Source organism: Octopus bimaculoides, chromosome 4 (genome assembly GCF_001194135.2).
Source record: "Octopus bimaculoides isolate UCB-OBI-ISO-001 chromosome 4, ASM119413v2, whole genome shotgun sequence".
Classification (NCBI taxonomy): Eukaryota; Metazoa; Mollusca; class Cephalopoda; order Octopoda; family Octopodidae; genus Octopus; species Octopus bimaculoides.
In genome coordinates, this window is record NC_068984.1 from 58,670,757 (window position 1) to 58,681,365 (window position 10,609).

Sequence of the window (10,609 nt, forward strand, 5' to 3'; positions counted from 1 at the left end):
ACTAAAGGCGGTGCTCCAGCATGGCCACAGTCAAAAGACTGAAACAAGTAAAAGAGTAAAAGAGTATATACACGCGTGCGCGCACGTACACACACATACACACACACCTTCCTCTCTCTCTCTCTGTCTGAGGGCATCAGAGAGAAAATATATCAAAGGGTACGAAATTTCTTTCGACACTCGTTCCCTTCTGTAAATGCTAGTCTTCAACATAATGAAATATTTTCTGAAATCCAGGAAATTCGCGGACCTGACAACGATATACTTATTTCTCTGTACCCCTTCTCAAAGTCCCCTCTCCACACACGCGCGCGCGCACGTATACACACACACACACACGTGCGCATGCATTCATACATTAAAAGAAACATAAATAAAGCAACAGGATTCCTACCAAGTGTTTAGAAAAGGTCAGCAGAATGTCGCTCCAAAGAAATTTAAGAGAAAAGCAGAAAGGAAGACAGTGAGATAAATATAAAAAGGAGATTGGTGATATGAACAGTCAAGATAAATAGATGTACAAATATATGAATTTGATAAATAAAAACAAAAACGTTTTAATAGGAGGTGGGGGGGGAGTGTTTGTGTAAAACTAATAACATATATACACAGAATCTCAAAAATAGACACCCTTATATATTTTTAAACGTGTGTGTATGTGTATATATATATATATGTGTGTATATATATGTATATATATATGTATATATATATATATATAGATAGATAGATATATATTTATATATAAATATATATGTATGTGTATATATATATATATATATATATATATATATACATGAAACAGAAAGGGTAGAGCGGTGAGACAGATGGGTATGAAACGACAAATGAATTTGATAAATAAAAAGATGTTTGAATAGATGGCTAAGTGCGAGTGTGTGAATATATATATATATGCGTGTGTGTGTGTACACACACGCGTGTATGTATGTATGTGGATTTATGCATGTACGCATGTGTTTGCACAATTATGTTTCAGAAGTCCGGCTTAAGTTTAGTTCAGTATTAGATACAGCGTCACGTATAAAATATCCTATGTATTAACTTCTGTTTAACAATTTGCAGTATAGCTAGATATTACTAGTTCTTATTAATTAATTACCCAAGAAATGCGCCAATTACATCTCACCCTCATCCATTTTTCTTATTCCATTTCATATCCGAGCTTTTTCCAAAGTTTCTTTTCATCGTTTTCCTATTTACTTCGTAAATATGAAACTTAATTCCCGAAAGTAATTTTAAAAGTTTTCAAAATAAATAAATCACCGAAAAAAACTTAGATTCCCCTATGAGTTCTCTTATCTCAGTTCCTCAACCCTGCGAATATGGGGGGAAAAGTGTACTTACAACAGTGTAGTTTCCAGTGGCACTCGAACAACATTAGTTAATCCTTTATACATGCATAGCACTTTGTTATCATTGCATTGGCATTGCCTGGGGCAACGACCAAGTGTGCCGGTCCAAATACTGGCCAACGTTAAGAAAGTAAGTAAAGACCGACAAAATAAGCGCACTTGATTCGACATCCCGCCTCACTCGTTTGATTTCTACTACTAAGAGCAACTTTTTTTTTGTCTTTTTCGCTGCCGGCAATGCCAAATAGCGAGATGCAGAGGCTGATGATGACGGGCGACAGCTAACTTCTCACCTCTCCCACTCGCTTTCTCTTTCTATTTATCTATTTATTTATTCATCTTGCATCTTCTGGCTCCTGCTTTGCTGTGTCATTTAACATAACACGCTCGTCAAATGCGAGGCCCATTTTCAATATTTGTCGTCAATTACAAAAAATAACATAAATTAATAGATTGTTAAATACGAACGAAATATTTTTTCTAAAGTATGGAACCTTTTCTTCAGAGACAAAATAAATATGCAATGCTAAAATACTTTGAAATATGAAGAATTCGTGCAGAAATCTAAATGGTAATACTAATTACTTTCTATATCAACCCAATACTATTTCTGATAAGGCTAAAGAGTTGTATAACTTTCACTAGTAAGCGATATGGTCACTGTTTATATAAACTTTTTTGTTTAGTTCCGGGACCCCTATGATCAGAGGTGATCCACCCGTAACCATCCCGTTTCTTTACCTTTTCTGGGTTTTTTTGGGTTTTTTTTTTCATCTTGGAATAAATCGCTCAATGAGTTCATTTTAAAGACGACAGGGACTAATTTAAAGGAGATTTGGCTGTTATTTCTAGCAGAGGGAACGATCTCGTAGAGATTCTCTTGTTGGGCCGTAACTGTTATGTTGTTGTACATGTTAGAGGCAGCTTAAACTCCTGAGTAACCAACCGATTTTTAAATTGTTGATCTAGCAATGATTTTCCGTTGCCTATTCCATAGTCACTGGCGCTTTTCCAGCGCAAGCTAACAAGATATCGTCTATTTATGGTGGTAAGTGTTATAGACAGTTTGTTGTACTGCTAAATGTTTTAACTATAAGCATTCACAGAGCAAGGGACAACTATACAATCAACCCACCTATCAGCTAATAATGAAACAAGAATCGGAGAAAATAACTCTTTCCTTGATCGAAGTAACCCATACCCATCTGTCAAATCTGCTCGCACTCTCGTTAATGTTTGTCCTCACTTTAGTCGTTACCCACCTGCGAACACTAGTTTCCCTACCTCCTTCCTTATTCTTTATTGTTAATTTCCCATCCCTCTACAAGCTCACTCCTCCCAATTTATCCAGCATCACTATTTCTTATTCAGTCCACTGGTTGCTGGAGAAAACATTGATGAGAATCAGGCTACAAAGTAAACACGTCTTTCTTGACTATTACAAGTTAATGTTTAATTTCTCTACGACAAAGGATTCAGCTTGAAACGTCAGCGTTAGACCTTGTTTTTTCCTCACAGCAAAATATATTCCATCTAATAGTCTGACCTCTTTTCCCCTCAGCCAGCTGCAGTTCTGTAATGAAATGAAGAGCAAGCAGAGGCGAAAATAATAAATAAGCAGTAAAAGTGATGAACGTGTAGCAATGTTTTAAAATCATTATATTTTCATCTGTATCAGTTCTTTATGTATCAATCATGACTTCTTTTTATCAACTACAGATGTTGAGAGGATTCAAGTTGTATTGTACTGCAGCTTATAGCAATTTTCAAATTAATTTCTAGCCATGCTCTTAAACAATTTTTAGGTCATAACCTTTAATGAGAACATGTGGATTTAACAACAAAAGGATTGCAACTTCAACCTGGTTCGATCAGAAACTCTCACAGTTGGTAAATCACTTTATCCCCTCCCGCCCCACCAAGCAAGAAATAACTATATAGCATTCTTCAACAGAGAGCCTCTATATGTTTTTCTGACCTACTAGAAATATCAACCAAATCACCTTCAATCCAAACTATGTTCTTTAAAAAGAAAGGAAGTTATTTCTAGCTGTTCAAGCAACCACATAGAGTAGTTACACCTTGTTGCAAATGGCAAAAAAGGCTGAGAATCTCTGCTTTAACAGAATTATAGTACAAAATTAGCTACTCAAATTATGCATTTGTGTCTAATTTGAACATATTGTCCTAAAACAGTAATATATAACATGGTTTGTGTGGACCACATATGGCTGACCGGAACCACTGTGACTTTCATATGACTAAGGAAACCAATAATTTTTATTTTAAGTCAATCTGAAATCTAAATCAGTTAAAAGTAAATTTGCATGTACTTTATTGCAATACATCATTAATGTTTTCCTTTATTTAAATAATTTATGTACAGCTGTGTTGCATAATTACTATTCAAAAGTAAATTTAGAGGTCCTTGAAGTTACTCTCATAAATTTTGTGAACCTTCTTCGAAAAAAGCCAGTACATCACTTTCTAAGACTTCTGTCCTAAAATGGAACACTTAATGCATTTTGAAGTCAGGCAGGTGGAAGTTTGCTGAAGGTCCTACAGTCTCAAAGACTGGCATCTTTCTTTTGAGCCAAAATATACTTTGCCCCACCCCACCTCACTATCAACTACCAAGCTTCTGCAAAACTCAGGTCAATCTCACAATAGAATAATGCTTCTACATCCAGGACTGTGATGTTGCTACATATTCAAACATCCTGGATTACATCTAAAGAAATGTCATTCATCTGACTGGCATGAAGTCATTCACCAATACATTCAAACCTGTAGCCTGCAGAAGCATTGTCTGCTCTCTCTGCCCATTATACCACAATTACAATGATTTCTGCTTCTTAGAGATAGCTGGTCTTGTATCACTTCCACTCATGCCCTCTCAATTCACATCTTTCCTCTTCTCATCACCCTATCATATTCATCCTATTCTCAGCCCATACTTACCACTATGCTCAGTCCATCCTTTCCAGAATGTCCACCCTCTGGAATTCCCTCCAGACATGAGTCTTTCCTGCAGTTATTGATTTACAACAGTTTTAAGTGGAACAATTAATAGCATCAATTTCACTGGCTTCAAAGAGATACAGTATAGGTCATAATGACAGCCCCTTCACCAAACCAAACTAATAATGGTTTCAAATTTTGGCCCCAAACCAGCAATTCCTGTGGAAGGAGTGAGTCAATTATGCCGACCTCAGTACTCAACTGGTACTTATTTTATCAACCCCCTACAAAAAAATGAAAAGCTAAGTTGACCTCGGCAGAGCTTGAACTTAGAATGTAAAGACAGAGGAAATGCTGCTAAGCACTTTGCCCAATGTACTAATGATTCTGCCAGCTCACCAGCCTAAACCAAACTAGTAATGAAAAAATAAAGATGTTAAATGAGTATATTGCTTTCAGATTTTGACACAAGGCCAACAATCTTGGGTGTGGGATTGGTCGATTGAATACCCCGGTATTCAATTTCTACTTATTTTGCTGACCCCAAAAGGATGAAAGGCAAGTGAAACAACTAAACAAATTCTTTTTGATGAGTCTAATAGGAAGTAAATTTTTAACTTTTTCTTTCAAACAAGTAGATAGCTTTCTCAGAATTTTCTTTGGAATACATGTTATCTAATGATTGAAATCTTGGGTATATGAGTGTTATTTCTTAGTTCTGTGGATCTTTCCTTTGTGGAGAATGACTAACTGAATATCTAAACTCAATGCAAATTTTGCCATGTTAAAGATACAAAATTTGCAGGAAAGGCTACTAGAGATTATAAGATTCAGTGATTATGTTTGCAGCCTGTAAGGTGCTGTGAATAAGTAGAGAATTATAATCTTTTTTGTGCATAATAATGTTTGTATTCTGGTTTTTGAAATGTTTTTATGATATGAGAATCCATATGCTTAACATTTTCTGATATCTAATTTGTAACGTGGAAGTGTGGAAACTTGAATCTCTTGCAAGAAGATTTGTATGTCCTTCAAGTGTATTCTTCAATCAATTAAGTAATCAATTAATTAACTTCAAGGAAATATCAATCATACCCGATTCATATACTTCAATGCCTTTCCACAGTCTACTCTGGACCCATGAAAGGATTCTAGTCTAGCATAGCAAACTTTTAAAACTTTACTTAATTCATCAACAGCCACAGTGTTTTAGCTACTAACACTGGTTATCTACACTCATATTTATTTTTTGATGGACTGACTCACAGAAAAAGATGAATTTATTTACATAGTCCATTTTGCTGCTCAAATCTTCACCCTAACTGGAATTCACTTCCATTCTCTTTGGATCCATGAGATCTTTGTCAGTTTGGGATGTGAAATATTGCTTGCAGACCATTGTTGCTGTTCTTTTCTGTTAGCCAGTTGTAGTATCTATGATTGCCCTCTATACATTTGTACATCATGTTGTTTTCTTTAATCATCATCATCATCTTCATCGTTTAACGTCCGTTTTCCATACTAGCATGGGTTGGACGATTTGACTGAGGACTGGTGAACCAGATGGCTACACCAGGCTCCAATCTGATTTGGCAGAGTTTCTACAGCTGGATGCCCTTCCTAACGCTAACCACGCCGAGAGTGTAGTGGGTGCTTTTACGTGCCACTGGCACGAAGGCCAGTCAGGAGGTACTGGCAACGACCATGCTCGAAATGGTATATTTTACGTGCCACCTGCACAGGGGCCAGTCCAGGAGTACTGGCAACAAACTCGCTCAAATGTCTTTTCACGTGCCACCAGCACAAGTGCCAGGAAGACGATGTTGGTAACGGTCACGCTCGGACGGTGCTCTTAGTGATTTACTGGTATAGGTGCCATATTCTTATGTGTTGTGACTGTAACTTTTGCCCAGCATGGCATGCATGGGGACTGAATCCAAAAACCACTCTGTTGCAAAGTGAGCTTCTTAATCACACAATCATACCAGCACAGTCAAACATTCTATTAAGTCAATAGTGGTTAGAATAGTATTTATGTAGGTGGATTTTTTTTTTTTTTTTTTTTTTTTTTTTTGTTATTGAAGCAAGAATGTATGAAGCAAGCAAGGTTTGTGAGTGATGCTATTTTTGAGAAATGTACAATGATGAGAGTGTTTGTGTTTGCCAGGTGTTGCTGTGCAGGCATGTTTTTTAAGGTTGTTTTAATAATGGCAGAGTGTGGGTAACTATTGTTGTTGATTCTACTAATAACTCTATATAGCGTTTTACTGTTTGCTTTGTGGTTTATGTTGGAGTCAAGCATTTGCTAATTCTCTGTTTTTCTATAGTTGTTTCTTTATGTGTGCACATGTACATATATATAGAATCACTGATGTAATAAGAGAAGGCAGACTTCACCTGGTGACATTATCAAAAGGGTAGCAACATCAAAATGACTACCTATAAAATTTTTGTGCAGTATTTTAGCAAAAATTGTTTCTTTATTTATTATTTTGCAAAAAAAAAAAATTGGCCATGTAGTTAAGAAGCTCACTTTGGACCATGTGGTTTCAGGTTCAGTTCCACTGCACCTGGGGCAAATGTCTTCTATAGCCCTGAGCCAACCAGTGCTTGGTGAGTGAATTTGGTAGATGGAAAGATTCTGAAAGCTCATCATCATATATATGTGTGTATGTGTTTCTTTATGTCTGTGTTTGTCCCCCATCACTGCTTGACAACCTGTGTTGGTTTGTTTACGTCCTCGTAACTTAGCAGTTCAGCAAAAAGAGACTGATATAGTAAGTAACAGGCTTAAAGAAAAAATAAGTACTGGGGTCAGTTCAGTTGACTAAGATTCCTTCAAGGTGATACCCCAGCATGGCCATAGTCTAATGACTGAAACAGATACATGATAAAAGATAAATCTTTATCGAAAGCATCTTTATGTAAACAAGCTTAAAGTAGAAAGTAGATGCTTCTCTTACACAACTTAGACATGTTATCACTTCAGTTTGTTTTATTATCTTTCATTTTTATTTTTTACGTGTTTTAGTCATTGGATTGTGGCCCAGCTGGGGCACTGTTTTAAAAGATTTAATCAAACAAATTGGCCCCAATACTTATATTTTAAAGTTTGATGCTTGTTATATTGCTCTATTTTACTTAACTTGTACGTTACTAGGACATAAACAAACCAACACTGGTTGTCAAGTGGTGGAAGCCAAACACAACACACACACACACACACACACAACATGCACACACACACACACACACACACACATACACACACACACAACAGGTATGAAGCTGAAAGTGTATCTTGGGTACTGGATTTCCAAACTCCTTATCAATGGTTTATAGATGTCTTCATTCTCTTGTATTATTCTAATCACATTTATGTCCATAGGGCAGCTGATTTCTACAACAGAACATATCTTTTCTTTGTGATCCCACACAACTATATCTGGCCAGTTGTGTTTTAACTTGGTTTTTTAATTTATAAGTTCCGCCAGTATTCCTCAGACGTATCAATCTCAGTATGTTGAACTTCATTTGTAGGTATTTTCGTTTTTGATATCCTATTCCAGACCACTTTGACCACTGCATTGTGCCTCATAGGAAGATAATACCTGGAAGAGAGAGAGAGAGAGATCGTGTGTGTGTGAGAGAGAGAGTGAGCGTGTGTGTGTGAGAGAGAGAGAGAGAGTGTGTGTGTGTGTGTGAGAGAGAGAGAGAGCGTGTGTGTGTGTGAGAGAGAGAAAGAGAGAAACTCACTGGATATTATTTATCTCAATGAAAACATTCAATTCTAGGAAGTTTCATGGCATTAGCCTGATTCATAATCAAATTACACTGAACTTGTTCCTATTTTTGTTCAATGATTTAGTTTCAAATTTTTGATTATAGACTGCTTGTATAAATCCATTTTCTTTTTAAATGAATTTAATTTTAAACATAATAATGATAATAGGAGCTTTTAATTGGTTTTAAAAGTAAAGCTGGTGATTATTTTAACGGTAAAGTTAATTAATTTGATCTCTAGATCCATGATTTTTAAACCAAGTTGCAGAAAACGGTAATTTCCAATTGTATTTATTTAAAATCATTAAGCATCTTTCCTTTTATGCAAGCAATTGTGTACAATGAGAAGTTATCTCATTACTTCATAATGTGCATGATTTTTATGTAGTTTTTAAATATTTTCGCTTTGGATTTTATTGTTCTCTTACTGCATTTCCACTTTAACAACATGAAAATATGTAAATGTAAATAGCTTTAGGAAGTGCATATGACATTACAAATTAAAAGTGTAATGTTCATTATGCTAATTGTTTATATCACTCCATTACATTCAAAAGTATACAGGAATCACAATTTACATGTAATATTGAATTTAAATTTTAGTACAAGGCCAGTAATTTTGGGGGGGGGGGGGGAGATAAATTGATTACATTGACCCCAGTGTTCTACTGGTATTTATTTTATTGAACTTGAAAAGATGAAAGGCACAAAGTCAACAATAGCAGAATTTGAACTAAGGTTGTAAAGCCAGACAAAACGCTGGTAAGCATTTTGCCCCGCCTGCAACGAATCTCCCAGCTCACTGCTTTACAATTTACAAGTAATACTACTACAAAAATAAACTTAATATTTACTATACAGTGCATAGCAGAATTGAACTTGGGACTGTAGGGCTGCAAAATGAATGTCTTAACTATTTAGCCATACAACAACTGCATACAAGTATATATATAGATATATAGATACATACACACGCACACACACGCATGTGCACGTGTGTGTGTGTGAGCATATCTCACTGTATCAACCAGACTATCAGTGAAGGCGCATGGCTCAGTGGTTAAAGCATCAGGCTCACAGTCATGTAGTAGTGAGTTTGATTGCCAGATCAGGCTGTGTACTGTGTTCTTGAGCAATACACTCGTTCAGCTGTAGAAATGAGTTGTGACATCATTGGTGCCAAGCTGTATTAGCTTTTGCCATTCCCTTGCACAACATCTGTGGCATAGAGAGGAAAGGCTGGTATGCATGGGCAACTGCTAGTCTTCCATAAACAACCATGCCTGGGCTTGTGCCTCAGAGGGGAGCTTTTTTAAGTTCAATCCCATAGTCATTCATAACCAAAGGGAATCTTTACCTTTTACCTTTAACCAGATTATCAGATATTGTTATACATCTGTTTGCCACAGTCTATTTCTTGCATTGTCTAAACTTTTCAATGATGCCACCCTGCTGGCTCAGTGGGGTGACCCTGCGCAGGCCCTGCAGTGACAACCATGACTTTGAGACTCAGTCTCAACTCATGGCTCACCACTTCATCCTTCGTGGATATCCCCTCACCACTATCCACACTACCCTTGCCAGAGCACGTTCCGTGGACCGTGCATCTACTCTCTCTCCCTGTACCCACCCTGCCGTCACTCTACCTCTCCAATGCACCATTCTCTGAGCTTTCTGGCAACTCCAGTCCGATCCCTCCACTTTGCACATCTTCCCTAACCTACCCCTCCCCTCCTTTTTAAAAGAGCCCACAACCTACTTGACCTCCTGGTCCACAATTTCTTCCCTAACTCCCCGCCTCGTTCCCTTGATCTCACCCATGCTACCACACTTGCCCCTTGCTCTCCAACACCACCATCCTCACAGACACCCATCATCGACCCTATCATATCACTGACTCCTTCACCTGCTCTTCTAGCAATGTCATTTACTGCATCTCCTGCTCTCTCTGTCCTTCTCTGTACATCGGTTAAACGGGACACTGTTTGGCTGACCAGTTCATGGAACACCTCCAAGACATCAGACTCAGCTACAACACCCCGGTCTCATGCCATTTCTGCTCTACCGGTCATTCTTTACAACACCTTTCTGTGTTCAGATTATCCTTGCACAGGGGCCATCCAGACTCCTGTCTTTACCTGAACAGGAATTAATCTTCTCTCTTTGCTCTTTGCGCCACATGGGCTTAACTCCCCTCCACTCTTCATCTAACTCCCTCCTCTCATCCTCTCACACCTACTTCCTCTCTTCACTCCCGCCCAACTCTCCTCTCCTCTCTTACTCTGACACGTGCTTCCTCTCTTCACTCTTACCCATTTTCTCCTTTCCATCCTCTCCCTTCATTGTCACCCCTCCATCGTTACCCCACCCCTATACACTCCAACCCTACCATCCCTATACACCCCATTCCCCACCCCATCCTCACACCCCACTCCCACATACCCCACTCCCACATACCCCACTCCCACATACCCCACTCCCACATACCCCAC

General features: G+C 37.8%; 1 protein-coding gene across 1 annotated transcript in view; it reads right to left on the minus strand.

Moving 5' to 3' along the window:
* Window positions 1-1,726, minus strand: part of LOC106877351 (peroxidasin homolog) — a 142,284-nt gene extending 140,558 nt beyond the window's left edge. The window contains exon 1 of the mRNA XM_052967102.1: window positions 1,366-1,726. Coding sequence (XP_052823062.1) covers window positions 1,366-1,544 — 179 coding nt within the window. The 5' untranslated portion in view covers window positions 1,545-1,726. The remainder of the gene's footprint in view (window positions 1-1,365) is intronic.
* Between the last annotated feature and the right edge of the window lie 8,883 nt (window positions 1,727-10,609).